The sequence below is a fragment of the Gigantopelta aegis genome, unplaced genomic scaffold, assembly GCF_016097555.1.
Source record: "Gigantopelta aegis isolate Gae_Host unplaced genomic scaffold, Gae_host_genome ctg4327_pilon_pilon:::debris, whole genome shotgun sequence".
Classification (NCBI taxonomy): domain Eukaryota; kingdom Metazoa; phylum Mollusca; class Gastropoda; order Neomphalida; family Peltospiridae; genus Gigantopelta; species Gigantopelta aegis.
Genome location: NW_024533803.1, coordinates 13,986 through 29,450, shown reverse-complemented (window position 1 = coordinate 29,450; position 15,465 = coordinate 13,986). Strand labels below are relative to the sequence as shown.

General features: G+C 39.8%; 1 protein-coding gene across 1 annotated transcript; it reads right to left on the bottom strand.

Moving 5' to 3' along the window:
- Nucleotides 1-8,403: 8,403 nt before the first annotated feature.
- On the bottom strand, nt 8,404-14,578 carry LOC121392704. Its single transcript, XM_041523807.1, has 2 exons — nt 14,347-14,578; nt 8,404-8,992 (listed from the first exon to the last, which is right to left on the bottom strand). Exons 1-2 carry the CDS (start codon nt 14,528-14,530, stop codon nt 8,727-8,729), a joined length of 450 nt encoding a protein of 149 aa, XP_041379741.1. The 5' UTR covers nt 14,531-14,578; the 3' UTR covers nt 8,404-8,726.
- Nucleotides 14,579-15,465: the final 887 nt, after the last annotated feature.

Below are 15,465 nucleotides of genomic sequence, written 5' to 3'. Positions count from 1 at the left end.
TTTCCATTAATAGAAAAGGATCTTTTATATGCACCATCCTACAGACAGGACATACCACATACCACGGCCTTTGATATACCAGTCGTGGAAGGAGAATTAACCCAATGGGTCCACTGACGAGGATTGATCTTAGACCTACCGCATATCACGCGAGCGCTTTATCACTGGGCTATGTACCGCGCAGATAGATGGATGGATGGATGGATGGAAGGATGGATGGATGGATGGATGCATGGCTGGATACATTTATACATATACACATACACAGCACACAATACACAAACACACACAAACATATTTATAAAAATACACAACACACACACACACACACCAGAGACAAACACGCGCATGCACGCACGCACATACGCACACACACAAAGACACATACACACTCGCATACAACACGCGCGCGCACACACACACGCACACACATTCCCTCTCTCTCTCTCTCTCTCTCTCTCTCTCCTCTCTCTCTCAAACACTCAGAGACAGGAGAGAGGAGATAGAGATGGAGAGAAGTCCGAGAAGACAAGAGTCAGAGAGGGAGAGAGAGAGATGAGAGAGAGACAGAGGGGAGGGAGAGGACGAGAGAAAAACGGAGAGAGGAGGAGGGGAGAGAGGAGAGAGAGAGAGAGAGAGAGAGAGATGGAGACGGAGAGAGAGAGAGAGAGAGAGAAGAGAGAGAGAGAGAGAGAGAGAGAGAGAGAGAGAGAGAGAGAGAGAGAGAGAGAGAGAGAGAGAGAGGAAAATAATGAATCACAGCAACAGTTAAAAACAAACATAATTAATTACCTTTTGACAACAGGACCATCACCAACAGCAGGAACGACAACAACATCATTCTACTTGTTGACTGCCAAATTAAGGTGACGACTACCACAGCAGCTCTGGACAGATCCACTTCCAGACGACACTCTAATCACCTCACCAATAACATATTATGTTAATACAAAATATGGAAATAATAATAATATATTGAAAAAACAGAAGAACTTATTAACGGCCTCTCTGTTTGTAGGACGGATGATTGGGTTTCCGTAAAAACATTTTTCTTCAACCCCGACTGGTCTTTTTTTTTCTTTTCTTTTTTTCATATTGTTTTTCAGCTAGACCATAAAAAATTAACTATTAATAGCTACTTAGTTTCTAATGACAGTTATGTTAATGTGGTCTTTTAGAAAGTATGAACCTTTTATCTTTTATTCATTACAGATCAACAAAGAAATCTGATAATTAAGTACTTTGGTATAAAATTACAGTGGTGTGAAAATCAATGTCTGACAATAGCAATACGACATCTGTGAAAGATGGCATCATTAAAGAGACAGACGCTAGTTTCAACCCGTGAACATCACACTAAGTTTAGTTAATCTACAAACCTGTAACACATTTGGATAACGTTACAATTAAGTGAAACATGAATCTGCAACTTTGAAATGGTGAAATACCCTCTAAAAATAGACTAAAACTTGATCCCATAACTGTTAGTTCTCAGACGCACGTGCGTTTTTAAAAATATGAGAAATGCATTTTGTGATATTAAAAACACCAGCATGACCACAAACACTTCGAATGTATGGAAATTGTTAATCTAAAGCATAAAATCTAAGTGGCCGAGTGCATAAAGCACCCTCACACAAAAACTACACAAGTTCGATCTCAATTATATTCTTTGATCCAGGATGATAACACAATGTATATGATATGGAGAGTTAGCCCCAAACGTCTTTCTCTCTTGCCAAACATTCTCTCTCTCTCTCTCTCTCTCTCTCTCTCTCTCTCTCTCTCTCTCTCTCTCTCTCTCTCTCTCTCTCTCTCTCTCTCTCTCTCTCTCTGAACTATCTTTCACCCCAGTCACACTGATAACATCTCACACACACACCTGACCAATACTGGCAGACAATTACTGTCCTGGGCTCCTTAAGATAGCCCCAGTGACAGTGTTTACCATATTTTAATGTCCCTAGTGTCTTGGAGGAATTTCCAAAGTACCTTAAGTCTAAATAAAGAGAGATAAACCTCGGACGCCTTAGTGGTGTTTATGCATTTTAGTATTATAAAAGATTATGCTGGGTCTTTTAGTTGAATCCCTCACATAAGTGAAGTATGATTCACTTATCAAAAAGGCTATAATAGTAAAACAAAATATGCCTAAGTGTTTAAAAACTAGAGTATGCCCCTTTAAACGCTGTGTACTCTAGTACTAATAGTTTGTGTGTGGTTTTATATAAGCAGGCTAATTTCCGACTTTTGACCTGACAGTCTTTTGAAGGCGTATATAGCATACATAAATACATATTTAAAGACACAGTATCAAGTTTTAACGCGTGGAAATGAACATTAAGTTGGGTTAATCTACAAACATGTAACGCATTTGGATAAAGTTACAAGAGGGTGAAAAAAGAAGGAGATGTTTTATTTAATGACGCACTTATCACATTTTATTTACGGTTATATGGCGTCGGACATATGGTTAAGGACCATACAGATGTTGAGAGAGGAAACCCGCTATCGCCACTTCATGGGCTACTCTAACAGCAAGGGATCTTTTATATGCACCATCCCACAGACAGGATAGTACATACCACCGCCTTTGTTACACGAACTGTGGAGCACTGGCTGGAATGAGAAATAGCCCAATGGGCCCACCGATGGGAATCGATCCTGGATCGATCGTGCATCAGGCGAGCGCTGTACCACTGAGCTACGTTCCACCCAGAGAGTGAAAGAGAATATGTGGCGTTGAAACGGAGAATTACCCTTAAAAATAAATTAGTGCTCGTCTCCGAAACCGTTACTTCTCAGAGGTACGTGCGTTTTTTGAAAATATGAAAAGTGCATTGCATTAGAAACACCAGGGTGACCAGAAACACTCTGGATGTAAAGAAATGGATAATCTGAAAAAAATGTCTAATGTCAAATGGTGAAAAACTGGGGTCTGTCATCCTAAAACCTTACCATCGGTATATTTTAAGCAATGAGTATTTACACCAAAATCATCTGATTTTATTTTCTTCCGTTTCCGTTGTATGTTATGTATGATGTTATAGGATAGGAATAGGCTAGAAACAGTCCGAAATTGACCGCGAACGCTTGCAGTCATGAACTGACCGCGGATCCTGGGGTTTGTCTTATTTGCGAGTCACAATTTCATTTAAAGGTTTTTGTTTTTTGTTGTTTAACAACACCACTAGAACACTATTAGAGGTAAAACATTTGGTAATTCTAGATCTGACATAGTCTCAGAGAGGAAACCCGCTACATTTTTCCATTAGTAGCAAGGTATCTTTTATATACACCCCCCTACAGACATGACAGCACATACCACGGTATTTGATATACCAGTCGTGGTGCATTGACTGGAAAGAGAAATAGTCCAATGGTCCCACCGACTGGGATCGATCGTAGACCGATCGCGTATCAAGCGAACGCTTTACCACTTGACTACGTTTCGTCAATTTGCATTTAAAGACATTCGTGAAAAATTAACCAACTGGATGATGCATTGACGGGTTTACTTCTAAGATGCCGAACTTTCACTTGGAGTCTGGACCCTCGGACAAATTGTTCGACCATCCGCCTGCATAACACTACTGCATAATTTTGCTTGTATGTTACATTAGTGAAATATTTAAAGATACTGATTTTCTTTTATAGTAACTAACTGTATCATATACAAATACTAGTAATATAAAAAACACAGAGTATATATACAGACACAGATATTTAATGCCATTTTAATAGTTACAAAGGCTCTGTTAGTCGCGAAACCTTAACAACGACAATAAACTAAACTAAAAAAGGCGACATTGCGTCTTTAAATACGTTTGTGCAGTCTTTAAAGGGACATTCCTGGGTTTGCTGCAGTGTTTAAGATGTTATCGACTAACAGAGACTTTTTAACGATTGTAATTACATATCAAATATATTTTTCTGCATAAAATATTAGTGTCTGTATGTTAAACGTGTTTCTGATCGTTCTAATATTTGTATTAGGTTAAAATTGATTTTATTTCCTAAAATATATGTTTTCGTACGTACGACATTATTTGAATACAAAATCCAATTTGAGCTTCTTACAAATATTAAGAAGACCAGAAACACATTGAATATACAGACACTGATATTCTAAACAAGAAAATATATTTAATATGTAAGTTTAATTGTAGAAATATTTTATTAGTCGGAAACATCTAACAATGCAGAAAACTCAGGAATATCCCTTTAATGATTGAATTTGTATTGTGCGCCCGAGGACAAAAGTGCAAACATGTAAACGAGTATTGTTTTCGACACGGGTTTTTTCTTTATCGATCTTGTAGTGGGAGAAAAAAAAAGAGTTCTGAATATTAACTGCCGTGTTCTCAAACAATGATATATATATATAAGACACTGTGTTACTTTTATTTTAGGCGTTTAATTAATATTCATTTAGCTTTGTGATAGAGCGCTCACGTCAAGGTGTAATTGGTCGTGAAATCGATGACTTCGGTTCCCCTTTCCATCCCAAACAGTGCTCCGCGACTGGTACATCGACGCCGTGGTATGTACTGTTCCGTCTATAGGAAAGTGCATACAAAAATACTTTGTCGCTTTTTCAGTGTAAGTAGAGTTTCGTCTCTCACTCTTGACCAAGTGTTAAAATAACCACCTATTTTACGCTAATAAATATAGCCGATGTTTGATAGGTGCTGAGGTGTTAAATACATATTCCTTTCCTCTTCCTCCTTTCTTTCTTTCTTTCTTTCTCGTTCTTTATTTCTTCATCTTTTTTCTCTGTTTTGCTCGATGTCTCTCTTGTTCTCTGTCTGTATATTTGTCTGTCAGTGTGTCTCTGTCTCAGTCTGTCTGTCTGTGTGTGTGTGTGTGTGTGTGTGTGTGTGTGTGTGTGTGTCTGTCTATGTTTATGTATGTATGTCTCTCTCTCTCTCTCTCTCTCTCTCTCTCTCTCTCTCTCTCTGTCACAATGTAAATGTGTGTGTCAGTGTCTGTTTGTGTGTATGTATGTGTGTATCTCTATCTCTCTCTCTGTGCGTGTGTGTGTGTGTATGTATGTGTGTGTGCATGTCTGTGTGTATGTGAATGTGTCTCTTTGTAGTTGTGTGTGTGTGTGTGTGTGAATGTGTGTATGTGTGTACGTGAATGTGTGTGTGTCTATGAGTGAGTGTGTCTGTGTATGTGTCTGTATGTGTGTCAGTGTGTGTATATGGGAATGTGTATATGTGAATGTGTGTGCGTGTGTGTGTCTGTGTAAAAGCGTGTGTGCGTGGGTGTCTGCTTGTGTCTGTGTGTGTGTGTGTGTATGTGTGTGTCTGTGAATGTGCATGTGTGTGTGCGCGCGCTTTAAACAAGCCCGGTTATGTCTTGCAATGCTTAAATGCAGTGACGTACGGTCAGATTTACGGCTGCACACGTAAACTTTACAGCCGTTCCACAAAGCAATCTTAAAATCTTCTTTGCGAAGAAGTGCCAATTAGTTAAATAATAAATTAGTTACCGATTTTTCGGAACATCTTGGAATAATTCTGAATAAAACAATAGTATTGATAGTAAATCTTAAGGCACAGATGAATTTTGGTTGTAAAATACATGTAAATGCATTTCAGGACATCTATTTTTCAAAATTGTACGGGGGAACTCCTTAGAAACTTTGCTTTGCGGTCTCGATCTCAGTCAGCCCCCCCCCCCCCCCCCCCTCCCCATTTGCCTGCTTGCTTCTTCCGCGATGCATTTCATTAATTCAACCGTAATCGAAAGTGCCATATTTGTTACTTATCACAGAAGTGGCTACGTATACGGCGGACGTATAGGTAGCACTAAACCAAATAACTTTCGGCTTGGTCAAAGTCCGAGGTGCACCGGATTGGTCCTGATATTGATGACAAATGTGAGTGTGTTGGTTGTAACAAAAAAGAGTTTCATCTTGGCAAAACAAATGTATTCAATTTTATTTCATTTAGTAGTACCACTGTGTCAAGTAGCCTTGTGCTTGAAACAAGTATGGGGTACCTGTAAAAAAACGTACTCAAATTTTGTGAGGAATTAGGGTAGACATAGACGCTACCCGTTATTTCTGAAATGAGCATCTTCACCCCTAATTTTTTCTGATTCACTTTAAGGATGATGGGTGGTAGTATTTATATCCGTTGTGTATATGCCAATTGATACGCTGCAGGTATGAGTTTTAGCCACATGTTACTATTATCGTCTATGAGATGTGATTTGGTGGTATATATCGTCCGTCTAGCACGGATTACATCTAGTCTCTCTGTTTATATAACAACCAACTGTTTATATAGCGGCCACTTTAAATATATAGTGTATGCATAGGATGGCTGTATATGATCTCGTTTTAAAGACTATCGGGGAAATATATATAGTTACAAATTCCTTCTTGGGTTTTCAACAATATTTATTTCCACATTCAAATACAGATGTTTGGTATTGGTAACAACAACAATAACAATAACAACAACAACCACAACCACAACCACAACAACAACAACAACAACAACAACAACAACAACAACTAAAGTCAGTATCTTCAACCGAGTGAACGCCAATACAAGAATGGCTGTCAGTTACGTCACGTTTTTATTTAAAAAAAATTCAAATAAAGTTTAACCCCAGAAAACATTGGGTAGTGTCAGGGTTGGGGCCCTGATATCACTACCTTACAATAAGGAAGGAAGGAAGGAAGTAATGAAGGAAGGAAGGAAGAAAGAAAGGAAATGTTTTATTTAACGACGCACTCAACACATTTTATTTACGGATATATGATTTGTCTTTAGTAGCAAGCGATTTTTGTATGCACCACCCCTGCGCGTGTTATAACCTCACCGTGGTGCAGGGGTATAACATTCTCTTTGAGAATGGCCAATACAGCACAAATCCCCTTGTTTTCTTCAGGATACAATTAAAATTTTGAATAAAAGTCAGTATCTATCTGCAATATTTGTATTTTTACACAGTTCTTTACACTGTGTTTTTCTTTAAATCTTGAATTTTTGTATTGATGTTGATCATCACTTTATTTGTTTGCATTACCATAGTTTGACACCCAATAGCCGATGTATTTTTCGTGCTGGGGTGTCGTTAAACATTCATTAATTCATTCATTCATGCATTTTATATGCACCATCAAACAGACAGGGTAGCATATATAACGACCTTTCATTTACCAGTCATGGTGCACTGACTAGACAGAAAATTTGCAAAATGAGCCCACCGACGGGGATCAACCCGAGTCTCCATTCTTTAAGTCTATTTCATCAGGTGCCGATCTAAGATTTTGTAATAAAGGGGGCCCATTAAAGTAACGTAACAAGGCCGTCAGTAGTGGCAAAACTACCGTTTCTAGCGCATTTTCGCCCATTGGATTAACAAAGGAAAAATGAATGGCGCTAAAAATAGACTGGGTTTCCCCAAGCTAAAAATAAAACCTCCCTTCTGTTGTCTTTGTTATCCCCTTGTGGTATGGACCCATCCTCGTCTTGAATAGAAAGAAAGAAAGAAGTGTTTTATTATTTAACGACGCACTCAACACATTTTATTTACGGTTATATGGCGTCAGACATATGGCAAAGGCCCACACAGATTTTGAGAGGAAACCCGCTGTCGCCACTACATGGGCTACTCTTCCGATTAGCAGCAAGGGATCTTTATTTGCGCTTCCCACAGGCAGGATAGCACAAACCATGGCCTTTGTTGAACCAGTTATGGATCATTGATCGGTGCAAGTGGTTTACACCTACCCATTGAGCCTTGCGGAGCACTCACTCAGGGTTTGGAGTCGGTATCTGAATTCAAAATCCCATGCTTCGACAGGGATCCGAACCCAGTACCTACCAGCCTGTAGACCGATGGCCTGCCACGACGCCACCGAGGCCAGTCGTCTTGAATAGAGTATATAGTGTCTAGTATAGTAAGACAATATATTGATACCCAAACACATCGTGATTTATTATATAACGCAATATGTGCAAACACTAGATTAGGACTTGTCTTGCGAATGCGGTTCAGCCAACACAGTATCAACCTATAAAAACGCTCCTGTGGCGTCACCGTTTATTGATAAATAAATGGTCTGCGGCTTCGTACATGTCTTAACAGGTCTGGACATGTTTCAACGTGTGTGATTTCAACCGTCGATAGGTATATAAAGGTGGGTTTCCCCATATCAGTCATTCGATCGTCGACCGTCCATGGGCCCATTGGGCGATTTCTCGTTCCAGCCAGTGGACCACGACTGTTATATCAAAGGCTGTGGTATGTGCTATCCTGTCTGTGGGATGATGCATATAAAAGATCCCTTGCTGCTAATCGAAAAGAGTAGCCCATGAAGTGGCGACAGCGGGTTTCCTCTCGCAATATTTGTGTGGTCCTTAACCACATGTTCGACGCCATATAACCGTAAATAAAATGTGTTGAGTGTGTTGTTAAATAAAAACAATTGCTTCCTTCTTTCCTTCGATTGTCGAACGTACTAGTAGCAAGTAGTATCGAATTTCAATTATAAAAATGGCTCTTATATTGAACCCTAGGGTCTGACAACAGTTTATGTCCCACTATACAGAAGCCAACCGCCACTGAAATCGATGTTAAATTTCCCAACTACAAATGAAGATTGCTAATAGAAAGGGTTCTCGTTGGCATTAACAACATATGCCACTGAGAACATATATTATAAGTATTTATATTCAGTAATCGGCTGACCATGCTTAAGTCTACCCCAAACATTTTGGGCCGTTTCGCGATCCTGCCGAATCGACCACATACGCGTCCCAACCAGTTCCGTCTTCTTCAATCGGATTGGTCAGATCGTTAGAAACCAGTTGACAATTGGAGCTACCAGTGGACTGTTTGAAGTTGGCGCCATAGCAGAGTGATTCAGCGTAACATAAGCGCAGACATCTCATCGATGTGGCTACTGAGTGTTCTGATAACACTGGGTTCGATATCCTCGAGTTGGGTGAACGTCTGAATTGAACAGCTGTAAATAGAAGAGAACAGTGGAATATTACTACTGAGTGTTCTGATAACACTGGGTTCGATATCCTCGAGTTGGGTGAACGTCTGAATTGAACAGCTGTAAATAGAAGAGCACAGTGGAATATTACTACTGAGTGTTCTGATAACACTGGGTTCGATATCCTCGAGTGGGGTGAACGTCTGAATTGAACAGCTGTAAATAGAAGAGAACAGTGGAATATTACTACTGAGTGTTCTGATAACACTGGGTTCGATATCCTCGAGTTGGGTGAACGTCTGAATTGAACACCTGTAAATAGAAGAACACAGTGGAATATTACTACTGAGTGTTCTGATAACACTGGGTTCGATATCCTCGAGTTGGGTGAACGTCTGAATTGAACAGCTGTAAACAGAAGAGAACAGTGGAATATTACTACTGAGTGTTCTGATAACACTGGGTTCGATATCCTCGAGTTGGGTGAACGTCTGAATTGAACACCTGTAAATAGAAGAGAACAGTGGAATATTACTACTGAGTGTTCTGATAACACTGGGTTCGATATCCTCGAGTTGGGTGAACGTCTGAATTGAACAGCTGTAAATAGAAGAGCACAGTGGAATATTACTATTGAGTGTTCTGATAACACTGGGTTCGATATCCTCGAGTTGGGTGAACGTCTGAATTGAACAGCTGTAAATAGAAGAGAACAGTGGAATATTACTACTGAGTGTTCTGATAACACTGGGTTCGATATCCTCGAGTTGGGTGAACGTCTGAATTGAACACCTGTAAATAGAAGAACACAGTGGAATATTACTACTGAGTGTTCTGATAACACTGGGTTCGATATCCTCGAGTTGGGTGAACGTCTGAATTGAACAGCTGTAAATAGAAGAGAACAGTGGAATATTACTACTGAGTGTTCTGATAACACTGGGTTCGATATCCTTGAGTTGGGTGAACGTCTGAATTGAACAGCTGTAAATAGAAGAGCACAGTGGAATATTACTACTGACTGTTCTGATAACACTGGGTTCGATATCCTCGAGTTGGGTGAACGTCTGAATTGAACAGCTGTAAATAGAAGAGAACAGTGGAATATTACTACTGAGTGTTCTGATAACACTGGGTTCGATATCCTTGAGTTGGGTGAACGTATGGATTGAACAGCTGTAAATAGAAGAGAACAGTGGAATATTACTACTGAGTGTTCTGATAACACTGGGTTCGATATCCTTGAGTTGGGTGAACGTATGGATTGAACAGCTGTAAATAGAAGAGAACAGTGGAATATTACTACTGAGTGTTCTGATAACACTGGGTTCGATATCCTTGAGTTGGGTGAACGTATGGATTGAACAGCTGTAAATAGAAGAGAACAGTGGAATATTACTACTGAGTGTTCTGATAACACTGGGTTCGATATCCTCGAGTTGGGTGAACGTCTGAATTGAACAGCTGTAAACAGAAGAGCACAGTGGAATATTACTACTGAGTGTTCTGATAACACTGGGTTCGATATCCTTGAGTTGGGTGAACGTATGGATTGAACAGCTGTAAATAGAAGAGAACAGTGGAATATTACTACTGAGTGTTCTGATAACACTGGGTTCGATATCCTTGAGTTGGGTGAACGTATGGATTGAACAGCTGTAAATAGAAGAGAACAGTGGAATATTACTACTGAGTGTTCTGATAACACTGGGTTCGATATCCTCGAGTTGGGTGAACGTCTGAATTGAACAGCTGGAAACAGAAGAGCACAGTGGAATATTACTACTGAGTGTTCTGATAACACTGGGTTCGATATCCTCGAGTTGGGTGAACGTCTGAATTGAACAGCTGTAAATAGAAGAGAACAGTGGAATATTACTACTGAGTGTTCTGATAACACTGGGTTCGATATCCTCGAGTTGGGTGAACGTCTGAATTGAACAGCTGAAAACAGAAGAGCACAGTGGAATATTACTACTGAGTGTTCTGATAACACTGGGTTCGATATCCTCGAGTTGGGTGAACGTCTGAATTGAACAGCTGTAAATAGAAGAGCACAGTGGAATATTACTACTGAGTGTTCTGATAACACTGGGTTCGATATCCTCGAGTTGGGTGAACGTCTGAATTGAACAGCTGTAAACAGAAGAGAACAGTGGAATATTACTACTGAGTGTTCTGATAACACTGGGTTCGATATCCTCGAGTTGGGTGAACGTCTGAATTGAACAGCTGTAAATAGAAGAGAACAGTGGAATATTACTACTGAGTGTTCTGATAACACTTGGTTCGATATCCTCGAGTTGGGTGAACGTCTGAATTGAACAGCTGTAAACAGAAGAGAACAGTGGAATATTACTACTGAGTGTTCTGATAACACTGGGTTCGATATCCTCGAGTTGGGTGAACGTCTGAATTGAACAGCTGTAAACAGAAGAGAACAGTGGAATATTACTACTGAGTGTTCTGATAACACTTGGTTCGATATCCTCGAGTTGGGTGAACGTCTGAATTGAACAGCTGTAAATAGAAGAGAACAGTGGAATATTACTACTGAGTGTTCTGATAACACTGGGTTCGATATCCTCGAGTTGGGTGAACGTCTGAATTGAACAGCTGTAAATAGAAGAGCACAGTGGAATATTACTACTTCTACTACGACTACTACTACTACTACCACTACTACTACTACTACTTCTACTACTACTACTTATATTATTACTACTACTGCCACTGTATTGGACTGGATAACATATTAACATGCCTATATCCAATTAAGGTTCAAGCACGTCTCTGACTTAGCCAGTGACTGGGTCCGGGACAGAATTGGGGGGAGGGCAAGTGGCAATTGGAAATGGACATAATTTTGGAATAGCAACAAGTGAAATATATATACATGTATGTATCAGTGTTCGAAATAAGCATTAGTCCGTTTTTCCCGACATGTGAAAATCTATTCGGACAAGAAAAATGTGCCTGAGTGGTTGTCCACTGGACAAGTAAAACTGTTCAGTGCAGTTCCACTTTTAGCAATCACAAACATCATCCTGATACTTGAATAAAATAAACCATTTATTTGGACAAGTGAAAATATTGGTGGACAAGTAGATTTCTAGACGTATTTGTCCGGTGGACTAGTAAATTCTGCTTATTTCTATAATATATTAATTAATTAATTAATTAAAAAGTTGACTAGCCAAAAATTAAAAAGTAATTGACTGTTCGGTCGAATATTTATATAATTTGGAGCATTTTAGAAGAAAAGTCCAAAAATAAATGAGAGAAAGAAGAGAGAATTGGACATAACATGTTTAACGAAGGTCTTAAACTTTAAACTCCGATCTATATGTCCATGTTTGTGGCCACGTTAAGGCCGTTAATGTGCACAATTTGTTGGGACGAGATGGTTTGAATATATATATATATATATATATATATATATATATATATATATATATATATATATATATATATATATATTAGAAGAATCTCGTTAGCTCGACCCCGGAAGGATCCTACACACCGCAACGCTCGAACCAAAAACGAAGTCCCGAGGTTTTTGTTCGGTAAACCCTTATATTAACTGCTGATGGGTCGAACACGTCCGGGGTCGACTATAAGCCTTCGCTCAAACTATATTATCGGTTCCATCTGTGTTAATAGCTATATTTCCCTCGAACTGGTGGTGATCCATGAAATATCAAATGATAAACCACCTAACAGGACCAACAATTGCTGCGCTTGCGCAGTTGGTTATTAGCCTACAACCTTCAGATTACTTATTTCGGCGGAACGAACTATAGATGAATCGGGGAATCGTAACAATAGCCATGCAATTCTTTCGTTACCACACCTGTCATGTTGTTTGTTAAACGGCTATTGGTAATGATCTTACAAGTACAGCTAGTGTGACGGTAGATAGATAGATAACTAGTTTAACGTGTTCATATACCAATGGGGTTTCGAACACGCCCATTCAGAGTCCGATGGCCTGACTCGGGAGTGGGGGGGGGGGGGGGGGGGAGGGGAGGGGGGGGGGGGGTATGACGGTAACTGTGAGATGAACCGTGATACCAATTAGTGCACAAACGGGCCTCAGCATAAAGCGTTACTTCGAACACGACTATGTTTCTCAACAGTGGACAGTGCTGGATTTTTTTGTTGTTGAAATATTCAAATTGTTTAGTAATAAATTCATGTAAATACATATTACGAATTTGCCATTTATTTATTTTATTTCAGCGCACTTACATGTATTACATAATTTGTATGTACATCAATTTCTAACGGATGTTACGGAAATGTCCGATGTTCACCGAATGGTTCGGTCTAACTATCCGATGGGTCGAACGCTTTCTCGAGAACGGACAGGGTTCGAGCCAACGTGATTCAACTGTATATATATATACACATACATACATATGTACATACATACATACATACATACATACATACATATATACAAACATACATATATACATACACACATACATACATACATACATACATAGATATTCATACATCAATACATTCTAGCCAGTGCCAGGTCTGCCCACTGTTTCATGCACGTAAGCGGGATCGACCGCGTAGATTGTAGGCCCCATGCATATGGCTGCGTTAAAGAGCTTCCTTTTTATGGAAGCTTCGATAGCTCAGAACGTATCGTGGTTAGTCTTGCAATTTGCGGGCGAATCGGTGCCACAGGTTCGAGTCCCAGCAACGGCATGGGACAATTTGTGAGGCCAGAAAGAATTTAATTATCCCCTGCGCCAGTGCGTTAATATCTATGTATGTAACAGTCAACCTCGACATACATACAATATATAGATATTCATACATCAATACATACTAGCCAGTGCCAGGTCTGCCCACTGTTTCATGCACGTAAGCGGGATCGACCACGTAGATTGTAGGCCCCATGCATATGGTTGAGTTAAAGAGCTTCCTTTTTATGGAAGCTTCGATAGCTTCGATAATTTAATCTTATCTATCACTTTGGCTCTGTTTCTGTACACTTCTAACTATAGTACTCAGCGCTTCCTCTGGCTTTAGACATATATCTCGGTACACCTCTAACTCAATCTTGCCTCTCTTTGGCTCTATATCCGTACACCTCTAACTCATTAATACTTCCCTCTTTGGCTCTATATACGTACACCTCTAACCCAATCATACCTCTCTTTGGCTCTATCTCCGTACACCTTTAGCACAATCAATATCTCCATATACCTCTAACTTAATCTTACCGCTTTTGGCTCTATTCCCGTACACCTCTAACGCAATCTTTCATCTCTGTTTGGCTCTATCTTCATACACCTCTAACGCAATGTTACCTCTGTCTTTAGCTAGACTTCCATACACCTCGAAGTAGTACTTACCGCTTCCTCTGGCTCTCTCTCCGTACACCTCCAACTCGCAGATCTGAAGTAGAGCCTGTCGGATTGGGTTGAATTTGCTGACTCTGACGTATCTTCCGGTCACGTGACTCTCACATGACAGCTCCGCCCACTGAGCAGCGCCGACAGTTCCTGGATAATGTGCACAAAGCTTTTTGTTTGCCATAGGAAATTCGATCGGGTCTTCCTCATAAACGTATACGCTAAAGTTGGCTAGTCTCTGGGAGAAGGCTGTAAAAAATTGAATAAAAGAATATAAAAAAGTGTAACAGCACACATACATATAGGGGGGGAGAGAGAGAGAGAGAGAGAGAGAGAGAGAGAGAGAGAGAGAGAGAGAGAGAGAGAGAGAGAGAGAGAGAGAGAGAGAGAGAGAGAGAGAGAGAAAGAGAGAGAGATATATAACATACACAGAGACACAATTGGACTATATCAATAGGTTATTTAAATAGAACAGAATTCAACCTACAAAAACTTGTAATCATAAACAACAACAAAATTGTTCTTTATGAAAAAGTTATAAAAGGATTCAAGACCTTTTTCTTATTTTTAGGAACTGTTTTCGAAAGAGGACTATACCAATTGGTTATGTAAATACTATTGAGTTCAACCTACTTGTAATCATCAAATAACCATTTTAAAAGACATGTCATATTTGTTTTAAATAAGGAACTATTTCTTAAACCGATCTATATTAAGGAAGAAAATTGTTTATTTAATGACCCACTCAGTACATTTTGTTTACGGTTATATGGCGTCGGACATATGGTTAAGGACCATACAGATATTGAGGGGGAAAACCCGCTGTCGCCACTTCATGGGCTACTCTTTTTGATTAGCAGCAAGGGATCTTTTATATGCACTATCCCACAAGCATGATAGCATATACCACGGCCTTTGATGTACCAGTCGTGGTCCCACTGATGGGGATCGATCCCAAACCGACCGCGCATCAAGCGAGCGCTTTACGACTGGGCTACGTCTCGCCCACATAACTATATTAAGAAGTAACGACACCCTAAATGTTGGCGCGGCGCCTAAAACAAACCATCGCCTCTGTTTAGGATCCTGACGGTGTGTATAGAGTAGGACATCTCAAGG

Excerpts from the sequence above, each read along its gene's own strand:
- LOC121392704 (XM_041523807.1), bottom strand. The coding sequence starts at position 14,530 with ATGGCAAACAAAAAGCTTTGTGCACATTATCCAGGAACTGTCGGCGCT. Across the intron at positions 8,993-14,346 it reads AGAGAGAGCCAGAGGAAGCG|CTGTTCAATTCAGACGTTCA; the intron begins GTAAGTACTACT and ends TTCTATTTACAG.